This window comes from Carcharodon carcharias, chromosome 4 (assembly GCF_017639515.1).
Source record: "Carcharodon carcharias isolate sCarCar2 chromosome 4, sCarCar2.pri, whole genome shotgun sequence".
NCBI lineage: Eukaryota > Metazoa > Chordata > Chondrichthyes > Lamniformes > Lamnidae > Carcharodon > Carcharodon carcharias.
In genome coordinates, this window is record NC_054470.1 from 51285012 (window position 1) to 51308922 (window position 23911).

Consider the following 23911-nt stretch of genomic DNA (forward strand, 5'->3'; position numbering starts at 1 on the left):
TGCAGAGTAATGGCCTTTTTAGTGAATTGATAGCTTTACTCTGAAACAGTTAAGCATAAGTGTGAACATGTAGGTCTTCAATCTTTTTTGTGTTGGCTTAGCTTCTCCTTTTTTGCACTTCTGCATTTGTCTTTGTTATAGTATTTAGCATTCTCTGAATTTCCACCTTAATGTTCAATCCTTATGGTCACACCCTTATTTTTTGAGGCTTGGGTGGCAGAAAATTTACACGTTTTCTACCAGAGCTCTAGCAAAGCAATATGCTGAATGCATTTGTGCAAATTAACCTGTTCAATACAACAGTCATTGCTTAAAGTGGACAAGATAATAGTGTAGATTTTACAGAATAGAAGGTATGGTTTTAACATTCTGGTTTCTATTCACTAGCTAATATGACCTGTAGGCCATCAGACTTTATGTGCCGCAACAGACAATGCATACCCAGTGGATGGCTGTGTGATGGTAATGTGAACTGTAGAGATGGATCTGATGAAAGTCCTGAAATCTGTCGTAAGTATTTCTATGGTCACCTCTAATGATTTCATTGCCTATAGCTTCTTGCCCCTTGACAGAAATATGCATGTAACCTTTTCAATTCACCTGCGCTAATTGCTATTTTAAGAAGCAATGCTCCAAATCAGCCAGTGGAATTTTTTGACATAAGTAAAGTAAAAACTGCAGCAGGTGAGATACTACAGAACCTTAAAATGACTAGTTGAAAAGTGAAGAATTCAATATTCCCATTACCCAAGATTTGGGGCACATGACAGTGCACTTACTGAATTGAGTTCAGTTACTTCTAGCATTAGAAACATTCAATCTGGGTAGTGGAAATACACAGATCAATCATTGAAAAATAACTTGCACCAGGAACTTGGCTGTGTAAACAGTCAAAATAAGTTGCTTCTATTTGTGCATGTGCTTCTCTAAACTATCTAACCTGGCACTTCGATTGTTGATTGATATGTGAAAAAGTTTCATATCCATGAAATCAGCTGTGGCCCTGAATCATCTCAATGCATTCCTGCCTCTTGGAGGTGTGATGGTGAAAAGGACTGTGATAATGGTGGTGGAGAACTGTGGTAATGTGGCATAAAACAAAACTGGTGTCAGCATGGTGCTGAGGGTTGGGTGGTGAACGATGTTATTTTTGGTTTGCTTTTCAATATTTTGTGCTGCCAAAGAACTGAAATGATCTGTGTAAAGTGTGATATTCATGCCAGAATGAACATTGAGCACTACCCCCCAATTTAGTGATAGGAGCAATGTGACCTGCCTACCATGTGCCTTGGCTATCTCTGCCAATGGGAAATACTTTGTTGCTACACTAACTTTTTGTTAAAAACCCAATTTAGAAATGAGTGCAGAAGTAGTTGGTCAAAATGGATAGTTTGTAGCCATTAACACCATATGTTCCTATTATAATGAAAGCATCAGGTTTTATTCTTAAAGCAGCTACCAGTCCAGACGTGACATAAGCATAGATGAGGGTTTTTGTATCCGAGGTAAAGAAGAGAGAATGAAAGACAATATGGGGATGGAAATGTGATATTAGTTTCAGGGGTTAAAAGCTCAACTCTAGGTCTCAAACTTTCTCAAGTGCTGGGTTTGTAACTGGCATTGAATGATGGTTTTTAACCTCTTCCTTTTTAGCCAAGGGAATTTCCAATTCACTGACCCCAGGATTTGATGTTTGATGAACTGATAGCATCTGTGATTGTGGAGCCTTGAACAGTGGTGGAGGAATGGAATTAGGTGTTGGAATAAATGTGCTGGCTGGTGTCCCCAGATGCCACCAGTCAGCACATGGATGAGGAAAAAAGTCAATGATGGGGGGAGGGGAAGAACAATTGCAGGTGTTATGAACAGTCACCAAGTGAGGTTCCCTCAATTTATGATCCTGGTCGAGGAAGCCCAAATTGTTATGCTCCCAGGTGAGATGGATGGATGGTCTGGCTCCCCCTCTTTATTCAATCTCCTTAGTCACAACAAGTTTAATTTTAAAAAGGATCCCTTCCTTCGTGGATACCTTTTCAGTCCAAATGTATTTCCTTTTAAAAGGAACCAATTTAACCTGGCTTTCTTGAGTCAGTGAGTTTTAGTTACTAAAACATGAAAAAAAATGTACAAACATGGATTAGATGTGAGAAACAAATCCAGAAATAAAGCTTTAAAAATATATTTTGGCTTATCTGTGAGGAGTAGTTGGCAAAATGTTGTAGCTGTTGAGTTGGATGATTCTGGTAGAGCTGACTTTGGCAGTTGAGCAGTAGGTTTGGAGTTCCTTGGCTCAAAGTTGGCTGAAAGGAGTTTTCCTGTTCCTTTTTGAGGTATTTGGCTGACTAGCCTCCAGAAATTAGGACTTTTACCTGCAAGCACAGGGATGCTGAGCTAATGTTCTTCAGCTGTGACTTTCACAGCACACCCTCGCACACCAGGCCTGGAACACCAAAACTAGCACACATCAGGGTTGCAGATTGCTTTTTAAACCCCTTCCCTTGTGTATTCCTGGAAGGGGAAAAAACAAGCTACTTTCTCCCAGAGCTGCTTTCTTTTGAAGACATGCCCAGAGTCTGGGATTTAACCCACAGGAGGTGGGAATCATCCTTCATTATCTCTGCAACTGCAGGAGATTATAGTTCAGTTTTTGCATTGCACCTTTTCCTTTTGAAGTGTCTGTCTGAAGTAGGCCTTGACATTTTTAGGTGCAACATTCCATTCTCAGGACCAGTTAGTCAAGTGTAATCCACTGGAATTTTCCAGCAAGTGGTTACTTTAGTCTCGACCAGCTTTTTGTTTGTCCTTTTCTGAACTTTCAAGACACTTTTTTAAATACATCTAAGTAATTTGGGCCATGACCTGCTGTGACACTGGATGTGATTGCTGTGCCCATAGGTAGTGCAGGAGCTGTGCAAGGCAGTCCCTTGAGCTGGGAAGTGGAAGAGGAAATTAACTGTCTCAAAAGCTGTGGGAGATTGGAGGGGTTGGTGGGAGCAGGGTGAGGTAGAGCCATTGTGCCAGATTGGTATAACAAGGATATAGAGAATGGGCTCTTGAAGGGCCCAAATTTGAGATGGTAACCATTGTTCAGCTTGCCACCTTTTGCCAGTGAATTGCAATTTTGAGGGAGTCATGATGCTGGAGCAGAGGGAACAGATGAGTAAAAGAGCCTCAACTTGGATGATGACTGCACTCATCCAACATACAGGCAAACTTCCCACATTTAGTAACAAAATCATTGGCCACCTTAAACTCCAATCCTTAACTAGGGGAGAAAGGAACTCAGCCATTTATCTGAAGACTTGGTAGAATGTTTAAATTAATCCAATTTAGCTTAATATTGTTTTAATGAAATTAAATTCCTATTTTGAATCCCAATTAATTTGAAGTGGCAAATACACTCCTGTGACTTAGATTTTAGCATTTCAAATCTGACTCTAGCAGAGCCCAATTTGCACTGGAGGTAATGACTTCAACACCAGGCACTGCACTTGCAGGCATCTAGTGCTGGTTTTTTCCCAATGGATATAATTTTAAATGTGTGCATTTGTTTTTTAAAAGATCCATTAAGTGACCTGATAACCGTCTACAATCTATCCTACCCATTGCAATGCCGGGTTGAGTGTCTGGTTAAGTGTATTTGAGTCTAATCGTAAGTTGACTGATGTGCTGCTACACTTTTTTCTTTTGGTGAAACCTGAAATGGCTTTCTATTTGTTTTTATTCTTTCATGGATGTGGACATCACTGGCTAGGCTACCTTTTTTGTCCATACCTAATCTGCCTTGAGGTGGTGGTGAGCCACCACCTTGATCTTCTGCAGGCTGTGGTGCAGGTACATAGTGCTGTTTTGAGGGATGGAGTTCTAGGATTTTGACCCAGTGATGTGAAGGAACCACTATATATAGTTCCAAAATCTAGATAGTATTGCTTGAAGGGGAACATGTTGGGGAATCTCCTGATTCCCTTGTCCTTCTAGGTGGTAGAAGTAATGGGTTTGGAAGGTGATGTCATAAGAGTCTTGGTGAGTTGCTGCAATGTATCTTGTAGATGGTACACAAGCTGCCACTGCAGCACTAGTGGAAGGGGTGGATAAGGTACCAATCAAGCAGGCTGTCTTGTCCTGGATGGTGTCAAGCTTGTGGTGTTGGAGCTGTACTCATCCAGGCAAATGGAGAGTATTTCATTGCACTCCTGACTTCCACCTTTGTACAAGCTTTGGGGAATTGGGCAGTGAGTTACTGATCACAAATGCCCACCTCTGACTTCTTGCAGCCACTGTATTTGTGGCTGGTTCAGTTTCTGGTCAATGGTAACTTCCAGGATGTTACTGGGGCATTCAGTGGTGGTAATGCCATTTGAATGAGGGAAGATGTTTAGTTGTTTGTGGAGATGGTCATTGCCTGACACTTTGATGTAAATGTTACTTGCTACTTATCAGCCCAAGATGTTGTCCAGGCCTTGCTGCATATGGGTATGGATTGCTTCATTGCCATTTGTGAATGGTACTAAACATTGTGCAATCATAAGTAAGCATCCCCACTCTGATCTTTTTATAATGGAGGGAAAGTCATTGAAGCAGCTGAAGATGGTTGGGCCTAGGACAACCAGTGGAGTTTTTCCCCCTGATTCCCATTTGATTCCAGTTTTGTTGGGGCTCCTTGATGCAATGCCTGGTCAAATGTGGCCTTGCTGTCAAGGGCAGTCACTCTCTCCCCCTCGTTCAGCTTTGTCTATGTCTGAACCAAGACTAACGAGGTCAGGAGCTGAGTGGCCCTGGCAAAACCCAAACTGTTATCAAGCAGCAATTAAACAACCTGCTCACTGATGCTGTTGCTGGTCCCTTCCACCACATTGATTTGAGAAGACTGAAAAGGTGGTAATCGGCTGGATTAGATTTTGTCCTGCTTTTGTGTACAGGACATACCTGGGCCATTTTCCACATTGCTGGGTAGATGCTAGTGTTGTAGCTGTACTGGAATAGCTTGGTTAAGGACAGCTAGTTCTGAAGCACAAGTTTCCAGTAATATTGCCAGAATGTTGTCAGCACCCATAACCTTGGCAAAATCCAGTGCCTTCAACTGTTAATATGTGGAGTCAGTCGAATTGGCTGAGGAATAGTGTCAGTGATGCTGAGGATCTTGGGAGGAGGTTGTGATGCATCATCCATTTGGCACTTCTGGCTGAAGATTGTTGCAAATGCTTTGGCCTTATCTTTTGCACTGTGGTGGGCTCCCTATCATTTGAGGATGAGCTTCCTCCTCCAGTGAGTTTATTTGTCCACTACCATTCATAACTGGATGAGGCAAGACTGTAGAGCTTAGAACTGGTCCGTTGGTTGTGGGATTGCTTGCTGCTGGTCATGCAAGTAGTCTTGTGTTGTAGTGTCACCAGGTTGACACCTCCATTTTTGGATATGACTGGTGCTGCTGGCATGTCCTGCACTCTTCTTTGCACTCTGTGACAGGTGCAATAAAATTGTGAATCACAAATTGTGAATGCTGGAAATTGTTTATATTTCAATCTTGTAGATACTTGGGTAAGGCAGCATCTGTGGTGAAGGAAATGGTTAATTTCTGTGGCCCTTAAGCCAGAATGTAGCTGTTGTGTTCATATTTAAAAATTCAGTACTTATTGGAGGAAGAGCATGCCATACCTCAAGGGCACTATTGAATCTGTATGCAAATTAACCACAAATAATGGCACTTCCAAATCCAAAGACCAGTGTTTACTTCATTTAAAGCCCTGAGATGAAGTGTGGTGATATTACAAATTCCCTAAATAACCTTTTTCAAGGCTTCTTGATTCAGGAGCTGTTCCTTTTAGATTGAGGAAAGTGCACATGTTGAAAAAGGTTGAGGGGAAAAGCCAGAAATTATAAATCAGCCTAACATCTGTTGGGAATTTTCAGCTGAATGGAGACCCAGCTTGATTTTGTTAAAGGCCTGACTCTTGATTGAACTTTTTGAAAACGTGATTCAGATAATGGGCAGAGAAATGTCTTTTGGATGTTATTTACATGAAGGTTTTTGATCAAGTCCCTTGAGTTGGTTAGCTGAAAATGAAGACTGGAATTGAGGTAAATTATCCTGCCTGTGGGGAAATTGGTTGAGCAGCAGGAAACTGGAGGTAGGAATAATTAGCAAGATATGACTAATGTCCCACAAGGTTCAGTGGAGGGTTGGTCTCAATTATTCACTACTAATATAGCAGGATGGAGAGCCATCCAGATTTCTTGATTAAGACCAAGATGAGCAGAATAGAAGCAGTGTGAATGGAAGCACAAAATTACAAAGGGAAGTCAATAGATTCAGTGGGCAAAACTGATAATAGGATTACAATATAGAGAAGTATGAAGTCATCTAAGATAAAATATTGGATGTCTACTGCTTCTAGTTTACAAAGTGACTGGGCAATCAAAGGTTGTTGGAATGCTGGTCTTTGGACTGGGTGCTGTTTCAACTATACAAAGCCCTTGTTTGCCCACATCTGGGGCACTAAGTTCTGGGCACCACGCTTCAGGAAGGATAGATTGGTGTTGGAGGAAGTGCTGTTGATCTTTATTTGATATCTAGACTTCAATTGCACAAACTAGTTGTATTCACAGGAATCTAGAAGGTTGCAGGGTGGGGTGATTTTTATCAAGTTTTTAAAATGAGCAGAGTAGATATTCTGCTAGAGGAGAATCTAAGACAGTGGAACATAGATCAGGCTGTAATTTATAGGCTTCCAGGAGTGAAATTATGAAACCTTTTACTTGAAGGGTGGTGGGAGTTTTGAACCTTTCTGCAATCAGTTATTTAAAGTCTGAGATTTGATAGAAAATAAGGGATATGGAGCTATGCCACAAATAAAAATGATCCCCATTGACAAAACAGGCTCAAGGGGATAAATCGGTGGCTCCTGATATGGTGCTGGAAGTGTGGCAACTGATCCTGGCCCACTTTTAGACATGTAAATGGGTTTGTGTGCAAATTTCATTTGGAAGTTATGATCATGGGGGCAACTTTTCATTATCTTGCCAGTTGAGAGTTTTTATTTTTAAAAAAACACCTTGTTGACAAAGTTGAAGTGACTATGCAGGAGAGCTTGCAATATTGAACAGTGAATATATATCCCACTGTGTAATTGTCTTTTTGTTCTAATGCCTGTTCAATCATATTTAAGTCTTGAAATTAGCCCAGATAGAAATCATCTATTTCAAGCAGTCTTACCTGACTTTTGATCATTTTTCAGGTGCTTTTACTTGTGACCTAACAGAATTTACCTGCTCCAATGGTAGATGCATTTCTATGGTATTTGTCTGCAATAATGAGAGTGACTGTAGTGATGGAAGTGATGAAAAAGGCTGTGCACCAGCTTCCTGTGGCCCACATGAGTTTCAGTGCAATAATTCTGAATGTATCCCCTTGAATTGGGTGTGTGACAGAAATGCTGATTGTGCTGACCAATCTGATGAATTCCCAGGCCGTTGTGGGCACATTCATCCTCTGACCTGTTCTCCAAATGCTGTTCAGTGTGACTCTGGTGAATGTATCCATAGTCACTGGTACTGTGATGGAGATATGGACTGCAGAGATGGAAGTGATGAAGTCAATTGCTGTAAGTAGTTCAAGTTTTGCTGCTTTAGATATTGAGTGGCTTCTTAAGTGGTGCTCATCTTCTAGTTGTGATTTGAATGGGAGGTGGGATGGGGGGGAGTGGGGGGAGGGGGGGGAGGGAGGGTGCAGAGAGAGAGAGTGGGTAGATGTTAACATCTAATCAGTTCTAAGGAACATGCATGAATAGGCCATTTAACCTGTTCAGTTGGCTAATTCAGATGTAATAGATATATAAATTGTTTTTATCGCTGTTCAATCTGTATACTGCTGCCAAAGTTAAAACTGGCTGTCAATCTGTCCAGTTTTCAAATGCTCAAGAATCCATTTTTTTGGGGGACTGTTGTGGTGTGTATGTGTTGACAAAAGTGAACACTCCATTAGCTGTTTAAATCACCAATAGTGCATTAGGTGTTGTGTACTTGGGCAATAAAAGGTGCATGGCCATGCTTAAGCCTGAAGGGTACTGCACAGGTCTTGTTCCCTGATTAAAATTTAAAGGATCACAAAATCTGGCCTTGTGTAACTAGGTTTTGAAAGTGTAAGATACAAATTTCCTCCACTGCAGTTAGTCTCCTATTCTGATTTTTTGTTATTAACTAAAGTGGATGATCTAATCTTCCCATCTGAGTTTTCCCATTCAGTTAATCCATGTGATCCTTTAAAACTTCTGCCCCCTTCTGCACAACTCATTATGCATCCAAACTTGTCATCAGCAATCTTGGGTATACACTCTTCCTCCAGTCAAACCATTTGACACATTGTAAATAGATGGTTTTGTCATATTGATCCCTAGGGAACATTGCATACCACCAGAATACATTCTCTATCTCCTATCTTTCCCTTGCCTCATTGATAACTAAAGTATGTCATTGCAAGGTTATCCCCCAATTCTTCTCCTTTTTTTGCTGTTGATCTCATGCAGAACTTCTGGCTTTCTAGAAGTCCATAAGACATTGGTAGAAACTCCCCATCCTTATTACTCCCTCAAAATTAAGTTGGATTAGACATCAGCAAGCTTCTCACATTCAAGCTGACATTTTTTTTGTTCAGCTTGTATTTTTTTGTACTCTATTACATTCTATGAACAACATGGGGATTTTTCTAGCAATAAGAGGTACTAAAATGGAATTGAGATTTGTCATCCTAGTCAATGAGTTTTAAAAGCTGTCCTGAAGAAACTTTAATCTGATTTCAGATGGGAATGAAGCAGCTGTTTTCGGTGCACATGTTAACCATTAGTTTCAAAACAGGCTGGATTACCTAAATGTGAGCATACTGTTCTGACTTTCAGCTCATCACACATGTAGACCAGATCACTTCCAATGTGGGGATGGTGTCTGTATCCATAATGACAGAAAATGTAATGGACTGAATGACTGTCTTGATGCCAGTGATGAATCAGGCTGTATGAATGGTAAGTATGAAGTGTCATTTAGAATAAATGATACAAGTTCTTCATTATAAACGTTTTCCCTATCTTTCTGCAGTAGAGTGCATGGGACCCACTGACTTTAAATGTGGCAGTGGAGAATGTATTGATATGATAAAAGTCTGTGACCAGCATCAAGACTGCAGGGACTGGAGTGACGAACCATCCAAGGAATGTAGTAAGTAGTGAATTAGTTGCATTGCAGGCATAAAAGCTTTCCTGATGCAAGACAAAACCTGCACATACTTGACTGTAGTTAAATAGGTTTCTATTGTGCCAACATTCTAATACTCAGAATTGGTTTAAAGGTACTTAAACTAAGCATATTGTAGTCTGGTTCTAGTAAAACCAAGTGGTTTAAGCCTGAAGACTGATTTTTGTCATGTAGTGCATTGGTGACTTTCATTACATTTGTATTAAAATTTTATATTCAAAATATTTGTCAAGTTAAAAGATAACAATATTGGACTCTCTGGTTTAATATGAAATTTTCACTTCCATCTCCAATGCAGGCTACCTACAGAACGATTTTTTTTTGCTTGTCTATAATCCCTGTGGACATCCACAAGCCAAAATAACCAAATTTACTGTGATCCCAAATTAAGAAATTTAGCAATCAAGGTTTCACTTTTTTATGAAATCAATGCAAATTAAATATCATTTGGTATTAACTAAATTTTTATATGGAATATCAGATACAGCAGACTATCTAAAGTGGTAGGCAGTCCACTCAGATCTGTGGCAGAAACTGGGACTACTACACAAAGTAGAATTCCAGTCTCTTTCAAGGACTTGGCCAATTCTCTGCAGGTAGAAATGTCCACTTAAACAGGGTTCTGTCCAGTCTTCCCCTATAAGTCACACTTATCCAAAAGTTACAATCGATTACTTGCAAAGGGATCGAGTGCAAGTCCTTTTTAAATGTTGAAATTTTCCATTCTGTTACTGCTTCTGGATCTCTGGGGCAAAGGCTGTTGCAATACTTTCCAGCTAGATCATGAATTAAGAAACTAAGTCTCTCAATGTCAGTTTGTGGAACTTAGTACCCAGCCCTGACTTGGGTATCTCCATCAGGATGTAAATACATGGAGCTGACAAAACTAGCTTTAAATCTGTAGGGTACTGTGTTGAAAGCACATCAGAATGTGAGTCAACCATGTAAAAAGTCAGCTTAGTTATGTAGCTTATTAACAAGTACTTGTATGCTTACAGAACTACATTTTTGGAAGTGATTTTATTGGGAGAGTACTAAAGTAATTTTTTTTCTCCAGATGTGAATGAGTGCTTAAACGACAATGGTGGCTGTTCTAATATCTGTAACGATCTGATCATTGGCTATGAATGTGATTGCCCTGCTGGTTTTAAGTTAATTGATAAAACTTGTGATGGTAAGTTGATCCCACTATTCAGTTGTCAGGAAAATATAATTTTCATAATGTTTTTGTAAGGTAGGAATAGTGTGTGTGGAACTTTAATTGAATTAAAGACAGCTGGTCTGAAGACTTTACTTCAGAAGGGAAGCTAGGTTTGAAATGTGAAATAGGTAAACATAGCTGAAGTTTGAATGTGGGTTCTATTTGAGTAATTTGAATTTTGAGGTGGCGAAATGTTACACTTAGCCAGGAGAAGCCAAACAGTGTTTATTTTTCCCAAAGCCTACTGATAAAATTGGTACTATGAAAGATTTTTTTTAGAAAAGTAAAGTTAAAAAGACATATTGGGACAATGGGATTTGCATTAAAAAGGGAGAAACCTACATAAAGGAGGTGATGTGTAGGAGGAAGGCATTGAGATCTAACAAGTGTAAAAAGCCTCCAGCCTCTAAGCCTCGTTGCCAACTACACGAACTGAAGTGGAAAAAAACTTGCTTTCAATTCGACTGTTCTGGGGATCGTGTTACTTTGACTGGGTCTTTTAAAATCTATTTTACTGTTGCCTTAATGGAGGTCTAACTGGGAGTTAGCTCCCCCAGTTAATCTGAGTTATTGTAATAATTTGTAAACCTATGTGCTTAAAATCTGTTTATTAATAAAGATTTAATTTTTTGTAAGAAACCCATAAGACTCGGTCTTATTACTACTGAATTCAAAACAAGCATCTCAAAATAAATACAAACTAAGATAGGTGTGGTCGTTATTTAAAATTTCTCTCTGGGACTTGAACAGCTCAGCATCTAACATCTGCTGCGCCTTAACAAGTAAGGAAACAGTGACTCATTTGATAATCAAAAAGATGCCGGTGCTTTATTTGCAGATATTGATGAATGCAAAATTGCTGGAACCTGCAGTCAAACTTGCATCAATTTGGAAGGAAGCTATATGTGTGAATGTCACATTGGATATAACATAGATCCAGCTAGTGGAGTTTGCAAGGCTGTAGGCAAGTATACCTTCAGTTGAAAATCTAGTAAGGGAATTGGGTGTTAGTGATGGATGTGTGCCCAGGACTTTTTTTTTTTATTTGAAGCACCCAGACTGAAGTGCTTTTCGTAAACTGACGGACCAGTAAAATGATCACTAAAATACTCAACCCATTTTAAGTTCCAGTGACAGACTTGCTCACAATTTTGAATTCAGTAATTGGGATGAAAGGAAGACTCCCATGGAATTGGAGAGACTTCCATTTGTGCAGTGGGACTGCTTTTCTGAACTTTGATTTCAAGTATTGAGGCTATAATTTTTTCCTTTTATCATAGTGATATATCTGGCTTGATTTCACTTTAAATGTTGGGAATGAGTGCTGCTGTGTTCCACTATTGACATTTGAGCACGAAAGCTTGCACATGAATGTGAAAAGGCTTGCCCTGTACATGATAGGAGCATCATAACTAAACACCACCCATGCTTGTGCCCCATAATCTTTTTAAACTGGATTCAACAATGCAGACTGTTCAGTTTGTCATGTTTATAGCCATCACTAGGTAATCTAAGTCTGACTTAATTTGATCGTGTTGAGTCTGAGTCACTGACTCTCAAGCTAGTAATCATTTTTCTAGCTGCTCTCAACCTTGCCAAGGTCACTGTTGCTCACATTGATGGAACCAAAACTGTAGTGCTCCATATGTATTTTGCATTGTGGCAATTGTCCCTTTTGATTTGCATTGCTTCTATTAATATAACCCAATACCCTGTTAGCATTAAGTATAGTTTCTCTGCATTTGTCATGAGCCTTCAATTTCCTTTTTTGCAACTTCAGTGGTATCCCCTGCAAATTATGTACACATTGTTGGGCCTAACAACATGTATGACACTATCGATCTAGATTAAATGCAATTTTCCACTGACCCACTTCCTTATAGTTTATCAAGTATGTCTACCAGATGTCCCACATTCCCTACCCTAACGGCTTCCTCAAAAGTATTTGTACATTTTTTTTGCTAAGGGTCCATTTATCATTAATGCCTTCTAACCAAGCAAATGTCTCTAAACAAGTTTACACCCTCTTTTGTTAATTTTGGTATAGCCTGGATGAATCAGTGTCTTATGGCCAATGAATGATGAGTCAGCATCTCTGGAGAGAATTAATATTTCAGATTGACCTCACTAGAACTTAAATCATCAACCTGAAACATTAACTCTTTCTCATGACAGATGCTGCCTGACCTGTTTTCAGCATGTTGTTTTTCTGATTTCTAGCATCTGGAGTATTTTGCTTTTGTATGATTTCATGTGACCTGTCTTTGCCCCATGCAAAATATTTGTGCATTTCCTCTAACTATATGCACACTTTTTGCTTTCAATAGCACACTGGTACTTATAGACTTAACAGTTTATATCAAACTATTGCTTTCTCTGGCATTACTTTTACCTTGAAACCATGCTGACCTTGTGTAGGAATTACATATAAAATGGAACAGGAGACTAGCTGATCATTAAATTCATTCTATTCTAACAATGCAACATGTATAAGAGTAGCAATGTTCTAGGAGAAACAAAATACTTTTCGGTTTGGGGGCAAGTTGCTTTAAGGCGATCAGGTAAGCTCCAGGAGGCTGGTTAGACCCTGTTAGCCCACTTAATTTTCCATGACTGACCTCTGGCTGTAGGAATTTCTCCTTTTTTAAAAAATACCTGTAGAAAATCCATACTTGACACAGATCTGCAATCTATTTGAGATTACTTTTGTGCACAAATTACCTCCTAGCATATTTGCTTTTGTGTAGCTCAACTATATAACCAGAACTGAGCTGACTATCAGTCTGTTTCCTGGCTTGGATTTTAAATTCAGTTCCAACTTTATAAAAGTTCATTGCATGATGCTTGGCTGTATTAGACCACCTAAATTGTTTAATGTTATGACTGCAGCTGATGTTAGCTGAGTAAGCCAAATCCAGAGGGGAAACCTGTCTTACAAAACTCAAATGTTATCAGTATTTTGAAAACGAGGGGAAACTACTGATCCCAGAAGCGTAGAAACCAAGTATCACTTTTTTAGGATTTTAAAATTAAAAGATATTTATTAAAGGAGAAAAACTTGAACACTAAACAAGGTTAAAATTGCACAGTTGAAACAGTTTTACAAAACATTTCTCTTTTCTCTGCCCCCCCTGCCAAAAAACCCACTTGGTCATTACATAGAAGTAATCTACTTGGCAGCAGCTCCCTTAAGATTTTGAACCATAAATCCAGTAATATTACCCAAATGGCAAAAAAACTTTTACTAAACCACTCCCACTCCCAAATCCGAAGAAGGAAGTTCAGAAACAGACTATTTTTCTGAAAACAAAGACCTCTCCTCTGGCTTGAAACTGGATGGGTGCTTCAAATTCACAACTCAGCATAGCTGGTTTTGGGACATCTCCTCCATGCAGTGACCTTCGATCTACTAAACGCCTCTCCCTAAATGTCTTTTTTCGTCCTAGGCTCCATTGCCCTAAGCATCTTTTTGAACTCAACTTTTCTAAAATATAAAATGTTCATGTCTTATTGCCTCCACTTTCAGGCCAAATAATTTATATTCTTCCCTTGTTTGCTTACGAAACCTTTTTAAGTTGTAAAAGTCTCAAACTCCCTTTGAAATTTAGCAGTTGAAAAGCTGTCCTTGCCTATCACCTCATGGCAAACTTTAAAACCCAACTTATTTACTTGGCCCTCATTAAGAATGCATGCATCTAGCAACTTTACATTTTCATCTCAGGCAGCTCATCTATGGGAACTATGAACCTAGCCCGAGTTTCATTAATCGTGGGCACACAGCTGCCTTTACCACCATGTTCCCAAAAATATTAAAGATAACGTCCATCTTCAAATCAATTAAACAAGGAAGATATAATCTTCAGAAGAGTGACTTGAATTCAGTCATCTTTGAATTACTTTCTAGTAATGTAATTGAAGTAAAATGTAAGGAAATAATGTAAGTAATTCCAAATGGCTGAGCTTGTTTCGACAAGGTTACTTTAACAGGATGTTGCAGGGCATAGGTTAATATGATTGCTTCAGTGTAGACAATCATTTTAGCACCAAGAGTATAATAGGAATGAATATGGCTTGAGCAATCTGCACTCGTCCTTTTACAGGGTTTGTGGTAACCTAGTGAACTCTAGTTTTGCTCACCTCATTTCTATTGGGAATAGTGAGTTTTGGGACAAACTAATAGAACTTGTCACTCTTCTTCAACACCTCTGCATAAATGCCTTGGTCCCAAGGTAAATGTCAGTTGGTTGAGTGAATTGAGGGACATAACGTTTTTTCAATTTCCCCTCTTTTTTAATAGGAGAGGAGCCATACTTGATCTTCACTAATCGCCATGATATCAGGAAACTGGGATTGCATCACAAAGAGTATAGTCAGGTAGTTGCACAACTGAGAAATGCTGTGGCGCTGGATACTGATGTGGCAGAGCAGATAATCTTCTGGGCTGACTTGGGACAGCGGGCTATTTTTAGGTAATTCAAATCCTAATTTTATTATCTAGTAGCTGGCACTGTACAAAACTGCACTGAACTAGCTTCAATATCCAATTTGGACAAAATTTACAAAGTGCCTCTGTAGTAATTATGGTTTTATTTAGTGTAATGTACCTGTTAAGGAAGATCACATGATCTGGAGTAACCAATAGGAGAGTAGCTCAGCCTACCTCAGCAGTCAGTGTAGAGATGGTGGAAGTTGAAAGCACACGTGTAGTTGCTGCTGATTTATATTGTAAATAAACTTAATATTTCCACCCAAGCAGTAACTGCAGATCAACTCTATCAACAATAGCAACTCGTTGACCCTACAACAGCCTCCATCTTTGAACATTTTGAGGATAAATAGTTTTGAGTTGCTTTGATTTTATTTCATAGTAATTGCAAATGTTTAATTTCTCCTGGTCTTAAAAACTGATCTACAATGGGATTTTTTCATATTTTAAATGAAACCAGTAAGCACTAATGCAAATTTAACTTGTAGCATTGTCTTATTTTATTTAAACCTCTTCAAATCATGACCTAATGTGTGGCTTACATTGAGGCTTGGACACAACCAGTAAATCTGTTATAACCATACATGTATGCATTTGAGGCAATTTAATTAATATGACCACTTTAGTCCATGAGCTAAAAATGGTTTCAATTTGTTTGCTTTAACTTTTTCTACAGCATGCAGATGGATAAACACAAAGGCAGCGCTGGTATTTCCAAGCTTGTTAACAATGTACGAATTCATGTGGGAATTGCTGTTGACTGGATCTACAATAACATTTACTGGACTGATATGGGTGCTAGGACCATATCTGTTGCAAGCTTTGATGGAATCAGAAGGAAAACGCTCTTTGAAAGCAACTTGAGGGAACCAGCTTCTGTAGCAGTTGATCCACTATTGGGGTATGAACCTTGCCTTAAATTACCAGAGTATTGCCAATTGATTCAAAGTGCACATTTTAGCTGAGTTTTCAAGCATTTTGCAATCAAGGCTTTTGGAGGATCAGTTATCCACAGGTGCTAACAATGCATAAAGTTTTTTTTGCATTACAGAATTACTAGCACAAGACACGTTTTTTCCCTTGTGATATTTTTGGATTGAAGTTGTCAACTGCATTCTCTTTTTCACTTTTTACATTTTTCCAAATATTGAACCAGCTCCAGTTTAATGATTTAGTCTCCACCTCAATAACCATTGTGTATATATTGTCCTCACTGCCTTCAAATGAATTAATTTCTAACTACCCTCCCAGCTCCCATCTCTCAACCCTCCATATTTCTGATTCACTAACCCAAAACCACCACCCTTTATAAACCTTTCATTTCCCTGTTTAAACCGTTTTCTACCCATGAAAACTCCATATTTTTAGCCTACACAACCAAAGCCCCTCAATTTATACTGTAGTGTGAATCTTTTTGTGCATGTTTCATGCTTCTAATCATTCCTATAACTATACCTAAAACTGAGCGCAACATTACTAACTGTAAGCTAACCAGTATTGTGCTCATTAAACATTTCCTTGTGTTTATATTCATTGCCTTAAATGGTTTTCTGCCTGCATTTCTATGCCCCTGTGTCCAATTAATTTTATATTTATTTCTGATGGATGCTAATTTCATTCTGCACAGGACATTAGGCCAAAATTAGTTCAAATATTTCATGGTTTAGAATTTCTAAAAGGGCTACTTGAATATGCAAGATCAAGAGCTGTTTAATTATCACAACAGTAGCATATGAATGTTGAGTATTCATTCTACATTGCCTTTTGCAACAAAAATATTTAATCAGATCTACCAGACACGCACAGAAAGAATATCTGTTTTGGATGCAAAATTTGCTAATTTTGAAGCTATTTTCTTTTCTCAATACACACACACTGCCATGTACTAATGTGATTAGGCAGCATTTTTAAACTTAAATTTTGGTAACTAGCAAAACATTTTGCTGTAAAATAGCATTTTTTAGTTGATTCACATGAGTAACCTGACTTTAAATTACTGAAATAAATTAAATATGCATAACATTTTAGTTTGGGGAACAGTAATTAGCTGCTTCACAAATGCAGATAAAAATTGCATTCAAGCCTTTTTAAATCCTACTTTTTAGTGTCCTTGGGCCCAAAAGAACCAGTTCACCTTTTTCAAGTCCCCTGGAAATCCTGCAAACAAGCACAGCTACCAAACTTCCAATGGTGGTTGATTCAACCTTGGGCCAGGGCCTGATTTTGGCATTTTACATTTTCTAAGAGTGTAAATATTTGTGGAAAAAGTCAGGAAGAAACCATACAACTAAGCAGAAACATCTATCCCCCAAGTATTTTGCTTCAAAAGGCAACCGGGCCTCCAGTGGAAAAGTGCAAGAAAGCATTTTTTGATTTTTAGGCTGTGTACTGAATCACTTTCTTTACAAAAACTGCATGTGGATCTAATATCACATCACTTGTACACCTTGGTGTCAATTTTCATTAAAAAGCAATTGTGAAACTTGCACAAAATTGAAAAATCTGGAATTTAAGTAGAGCTTAACTTGTTTCCCCAAATCTCTCATTTGCCACCTCTGCATACTCTCTCACTCTCTCACTACCTCCACTTCTCTCCTTTTCCCCCCACATCTTCCCCCCCCCCCCCCCAAAAAAAAAATGTAAAGCTCCTTTAGACTTGTGTTTGGAGCAGTTGGCATGTGTGAAACTGTTCTGGTTTTGTATTTGACAGCCATTGTGGGCCAGTTCCAATTGTGAGTTCATATTACATTCGTATTGACTTGGATTCCCCAGGTTCTTACATGAGTTACATCCCAACAGCAAAGCACTCTACAGGAGGGAACAATTGAGTGGAGAAAGAAAACGTATGAGGAGTTCCACACATTTGGAAGCACATTAAATGCATGGTGTAATGGTATTGTCACTGGACTATTAATCCAGGGGCCTTAGATTCTGAAAGTTGCAGAGGATTGGAAAACTGCCAATGTAACACCCTTTATTCAAACAGGGAGATGACAAAATGGGTAACTATAGGCCAGTTAGCTTAACATCTGTCTTTGGGGAAAATGTTAGTCTGTTATAAAGGATGTAATAGAGCATTTAGAAATGCATAATATAATCAAGCAGAGTCAGCAAGGTTTCTTGAAGGGGAAATCATGCCTGTCAAATTTATTAGACTTTTTTTTGAAAGAGTTAGCAAGCAGGATAAAGGGGAACCAGTAGATGTAATATATTTGGATTTCTAAAATATTTGATAGGTACTGCACATTGGGCTCTTATCTCAAGTAGCCTATGGTGGTGTGAGTAGTCTAACTAATAGAGTTAGGATATGGGAGGGGGTACATTTTCAGGATGGCAACCTGTAACCAGTGGAGTGCCACAGGGATTGGTGCTAGGCCACAATTTAAATATATATTAATGACTTGAATAAGAGAAGTGAATGTACTATTGCTAAGTTTGTGGATGACAAAAATAGATGAAGGCAATTGGTGAGGATGACTGTCTACAGGGGGATATAGACAGGTTAACGGGGTAAAAACTTGGCAGATGGAATGTGAGATTATGCTCTTTGGCAGGAAGCATAGAGGAACTGAATATTTAAATTAAGAGACTGCAGAAAGCTACAGCACAGAGGGATTTGGGGGCCCTCGTGCATGAATCACAAAAGCTAACTTACAAGTTCAGGTAATATGGAAGGTGAATGGAATGTTGGCCTTTTATTTCAAAGGGAATGGAGTATAAAAATAGGGAAGCCTTGCTAAAACTATACCAGACACTAGTTAGACCACACATAGAATACTGTGAACAGTTTTGGTCCCCTTATCTAAGGAAAGATATACTGGCATTGGAGGCAGTCCAGAGAAGGTTCACTAAGTTGATCCCAGGTATGGAGGGATTTTCTTATGAGGAGAGGTTGAGTAGGTTGGGTCAGTACTCATTGGAGTTTAGAAGAATGAGAGGCGACCTTATTGAAACATATAAGGTTCTTAGGGCTTGACAGGGTAGATGCTAGAACATGTTTCCCCTTGTAGGGCAGTCTCAGACCCGAGGGCATAATCTGAATAAGGGTGTCCATTTAAAACAGATGAGGAATTTGAGGGTAATGAATCTGTGGAATTCTTTACCATAGAAGGTTATCGAGGTTGGGTTAAGTATATTCAAAGCTGAGAGATTTTTAATCAGTGGGGGAATAAAGTGTTATTGGGGGGAAAGGGCAGGAAAGTGGAGTTGAAGATTATCAGATTAGCCATGATCTCATTGAAATTAAAGAGCAGACTTTTTGGGCTGAATGGCCAACTGCTCCTACATCTTATGTGCTTATGGCTTGGGCAAATTCCACCATGTAACAACTAGCCATTTTCAAAAATGCCTTCATAAACAGCCAGGATCTCTAGGTGGAATTGTAATATTTCTTGATGACCAGAAGCTTCAGTGGAATGCAACAAGGACTGTTCAGATCATATTCTTAATGTATATTCTTTTTAATCTAAGGTATATTTATTGGTCAGACTGGGGTGAGCCTGCAGTAATTGAAAAAGCAGGAATGAATGGTGTTGATCGCAAGCTCCTAGTTACCAGAGACATTGAATGGCCAAATGCCATTGCACTTGGTGAGTAGATTTGTATATGAGTACTGTAAAGGAAACAATGTCTTAATATTACTGTTGGATACTGAAGCAGGCTTTGTGGGGCTGTGTGAGACTAGTTTAACTGTAGATGATCAGACTGCACAGTTTGAATCAAAGTGGAAAAACCAGTGTTGAAGTGGAAATGGATGAGCGAAGTAAGGTGAGTAAATGGGATAGAGCCAGCATTTGCATTTGTAGATAAGTTGAGGTGGTTTAATTTTCAAAGGGACATGAGATGTTTTACAACTGGCAAGATAAATAAGGCAAAACTAAGTTTGTTTTTCACAAGTACTGGCCATAAGGACAACATGAAGAAAGATTTTTATATTCTGGGAAAAGTAACCTCCAAAGCAAAAGTGAAACATTGGGATTTACAGATCAAAAGGAGAAAATTATATTTAGAGAGATGGAAAGCTGTCTGAGGTGTGGCGATGTGAAACGTGGACAGTGTAAAACAGACCTGTGAAGAGGCAGGCTTTTGCCGCCCTAAAGGAGTGTTTGCTTGTTCCAGAGAGCAAGGTCTTGTTAAAAGCTTTGAAATTCCATTATCGAAGGAGAGCAATGCTGTGAAATACCTCCCTTTATAGCAACTGTGGGTACCTCGTGGTAATACTGGATGTTATATAGATTAAGAATCTATTTGGGCTGGTGACTGAAGAGTGTGTAGTTGGGAGTCTAAGTAGAAATCTTTTGGAAACTTAATACTAAGTTTAACTGTGTAACTAATCTTTTTTGTGTTAATCATTTATTAACAGGTTATAATTTTTTAAAATCTCCAAAGGTGGTAGTGGACCCCTTTTTTTTTTAAACTTCTGACTTCGGTGCACAAACCTTCTCGTAATAAATATAAATTGCAAAACTGTTGATAGCTTGGCCAAGTTTCCCTTTTGGGATTTGGGCAATCTGGCAAATACCACCTGCCATACCATAAGAGTGCAGTTTTTAAAAATTTTATCTTAAATCATGCTATGGTTATTTGGTTCAACATTCCCATAGATCTTGTGAAAAACCATCTATATTGGGTTGACTCTAAGCTGCATACACTATCAAGTGTGGATATGACTGGACAGGATAGAAGAACTGTACTTTCCTCTCATGAATTTCTTGCACATCCTTTTGGTGTATCAATATTTGAGGTAAGGCTTGATGAAAAGTACATAGTATGAAGTTGTGAAACTTGTATTAAGTGAGTTGCTATATCTAAATATCCCACTTTTGGAAAAAGTGACATTTTAAAAAAACTCTTTAGATTCTCGAGTTTTTTACAGAAACTCCTCAGCTTGTATTGGGTATATCTTGTATTCTTCTCCATGTACTCATCTGCCCAAAGTCAAGAGGCAGTTAGTCAGTTAAGGTTGTTTATGCAGCACACAGATAACTACAACATTGTTCTTCAGGAAAACACCTAACCTCTTCAGCGTTTTTTACTGTAATTACTACTTTCATTATGCTATATTTATTACAGTTAACATAACATGAAATCAGTGTAGTGTGGAGCATTGCAATATGGAGATAGATGTTGATAAAGTAAAATACTGCTGCAAGATAGACACATACTGCTGGAAATACAGGTCTGGTAGCAAGTGTAGAGAGGTGTCTGAAAAGTCATGACTTGCACAGTAAATCAACTTTTTAGGTGAAGTGGGCACAATTCTATTTTTAATTCATTCATTGCATGTAGGTGTCACTGGCAAGGCCAACATTTGTTGCCCACCCTTTAATTGTCCTTAAGAGCAATTAAGAGTTGACAACATTGTTGTGGGTTACAAAGTAAGCATACTAAATAAGGATGGCAGATTTTCTTCCCTCAAGGACCGTAGTGAAACCTATTTGTCTTCACAGATGCTGCCAGACATATTATTTTTCAGAATTTTCTATATAGAAGTTGACCCTTTTTTGCTTTTTTAAAATGGAAGGATAAAAGTTGTGGACAAAAGTTCTGAGATGGATTCACACTGGCTAGATGAAATATTAAAATTTGAAGTCAAACATCATTGCTGATGCAGTTAGTTGTAGGTGCCCATTCAGCAATTCTACCCAATAACTCAACTTCATTCTTTGTACTGTAGTTACTTCCACCCACTGGATTATGGATTTGTGATAAGTATTGATAGACTTTGCTTTTGTTTGGTATGAACTTTGAAAGTGGTCTTATTTCAGGATCATGTCTTCTGGACTGACTGGAAGTATAACACAATCTATGGAGCTAATAAATACACAGGAAGTGATCTGATGGTGTTAATCTCCAACCTTAAGGAAGCTCAGGACATCATTGTCTATCATGAGCTTGTACAGCCAACAGGTAGGTAGTTACTAGAAATTTGATATCTTTTAAATGAACAAAACTAACATTCCATTTTCAGTTACCACTGGTGGTTTACTGTTTGTTTCTTCTAAAATCTATGCAAGCATCTAACTAAACATAAAACTAGCTGATTATTATTTCCAAAGCCCATGATGCCTTAATTATCAAAAATGGATCTCTGAATTCTGAATTGTCAGTTCACTTTTTTTTCAAATGTAAGATCAGTTGACCTTGCATTGCAAAATGCAAATATGGATGCTCACCATGCCAGTGTATCTGTCACTCTGACATGGCTGTTTATTAGATTAAACATTGAGTGGGGCAAGCTTAGTTTTGAGTTGTCCTGCTCTGCTTCAAATACTGACCATGTCATTTGATCTTTCAAGATCTGCTCAGATGGTTTTTCCTTTCTGCTCATTCCAAGCCCTCAAAGGCTTAAACCTATCAAGTACAAGCTAAATGATGCAATATGATGTGTGTAAATAGCATACAAAAATATAACTTTGGTAAATTCCTGTTGCTGATCATCAAATCTAACAAAACTGAGTTTCACATCTAATCTTGAACTTTTCAGGGAGGAGGATTTAACAGCTTGCCCCCTCGCCCCAAAACCCTTTTTATACCATCCACACTTGCCACAGGCAGCCACTAATATGACGCATGACAATAACCAATTGCTAGCACCAATAGTCAATTAAAGATGATGCTTAACTTAAACATTGGAATGGAGTTTCAAAATGATTGTACTGGCTGTAGTCAGTGCAATTTTGTCCAGTGTAACAAAGGATCACTGAATTTTAAGCACAAATCCAAGTTTCCCAACACTTGCACTAGTTTAGAGAAACTGGTAGAGATCAGCCTTGCTTAGTGACCATGAGCCCAGGGTGAATTAATCAATATAAAGGTTTCTACTAATTGAACTCATTTGTGGGCCTTTAAAATAGTGTTTAGATTAATCTGGTTCTTGGGCATGAGAACATTATATTCAAAAGCTTTTAAAATTTGCTCTTTAATTTTGATTTACTAAAACTGACTATACTATATCCTAATCTAATTAGTGATAGTTTTTAATTGGATTACTCAGTTTTTAATCAATTAATCCACTTTTCTGAAACTCCAGTTGTTAACCTGTACTAAGTTACCACTCTTAAACGTATCAGTTCTTTTAAAGCAGTTGTTAAAGTTGCCTTAAACCAGTGCAAATGGGCTGCATTTTATGGTCAGTTTTGTGATATGCAAATGAGCAATATTGCTGGTGTCCGCAATGAAAACTTTATCCCATTTAAGCAAGTGGCTATTTCTGGCAGTTTGTTATTTGCCCATTAATCACCTGTACTTACAGATTTCCATAACACTCCTTTTTTGCAGCATTCATTCTATGCACTGAAAATTTTTGGGACACTTGGAGGTATTGTGGTTGTATTGGAAGAGAATAGAGTGCATGAAAATTAATGAAATGCAATAAATTTGGCTTGGTTTAAACTGTGTACTTGTGTTGGGACTTGGACACGCTTTTGTTAGATGTGAGATTGGTTTTGCCATCCATTGCTTATAGCAGTAATTGCTGACAACTGCTTTGGTGGGGAATTTATGGAATGAACTGATGAAAGCAAACCCTGTGTTATAATGCAGTTTGGAATGTTGGCTACAAGATTAGATATCTTTAGTATAGATATCTTAATATATTTTAACATGCTGTGAGCTGCCATAGGATCCTGGGCTCAACAGGTTATTTTGAAACCTTGTTTTCAGGCAAAGATTGGTGCAATGAGAATCTGAAGAATGGAGGATGTAAATACATGTGTCTTCCAGCTCCTCAGATCAACAGTTACTCTCCAAAATACACCTGTGTGTGTCCATCTGGAATGGAGTTGCAAAAGGATGGACAGCACTGTAGAACAGGTATGAGAATGAAGTACAAAAGCAAAGTACTACAGATGCTGGAAATGAAATAGAAGTACATAGTGCTGGAAGTACTCAGGTCAGATAGCATCTATGGAGACTGTTACATTTCTGATCAGTAACGGACATCAACCTGAAACACACTCTTAGGTGTTGCCCAACTTGTG

General features: G+C 38.5%; 1 protein-coding gene across 1 annotated transcript; it reads left to right on the plus strand.

The window, feature by feature from the left end:
* The first annotated feature begins 392 nt into the window (after positions 1-392).
* LOC121276741 (very low-density lipoprotein receptor-like) lies at positions 393-23797 on the plus strand. Its single transcript, XM_041185287.1, has 14 exons — positions 393-510; positions 965-1079; positions 5548-5555; positions 7236-7601; positions 8892-9014; positions 9088-9207; positions 10301-10417; positions 11283-11408; positions 14742-14913; positions 15607-15831; positions 19401-19519; positions 20534-20673; positions 21698-21839; positions 23595-23797. Exons 1-14 carry the CDS (start codon positions 393-395, stop codon positions 23795-23797), a joined length of 2094 nt encoding a protein of 697 aa, XP_041041221.1.
* The last annotated feature ends 114 nt before the right edge of the window (positions 23798-23911 follow it).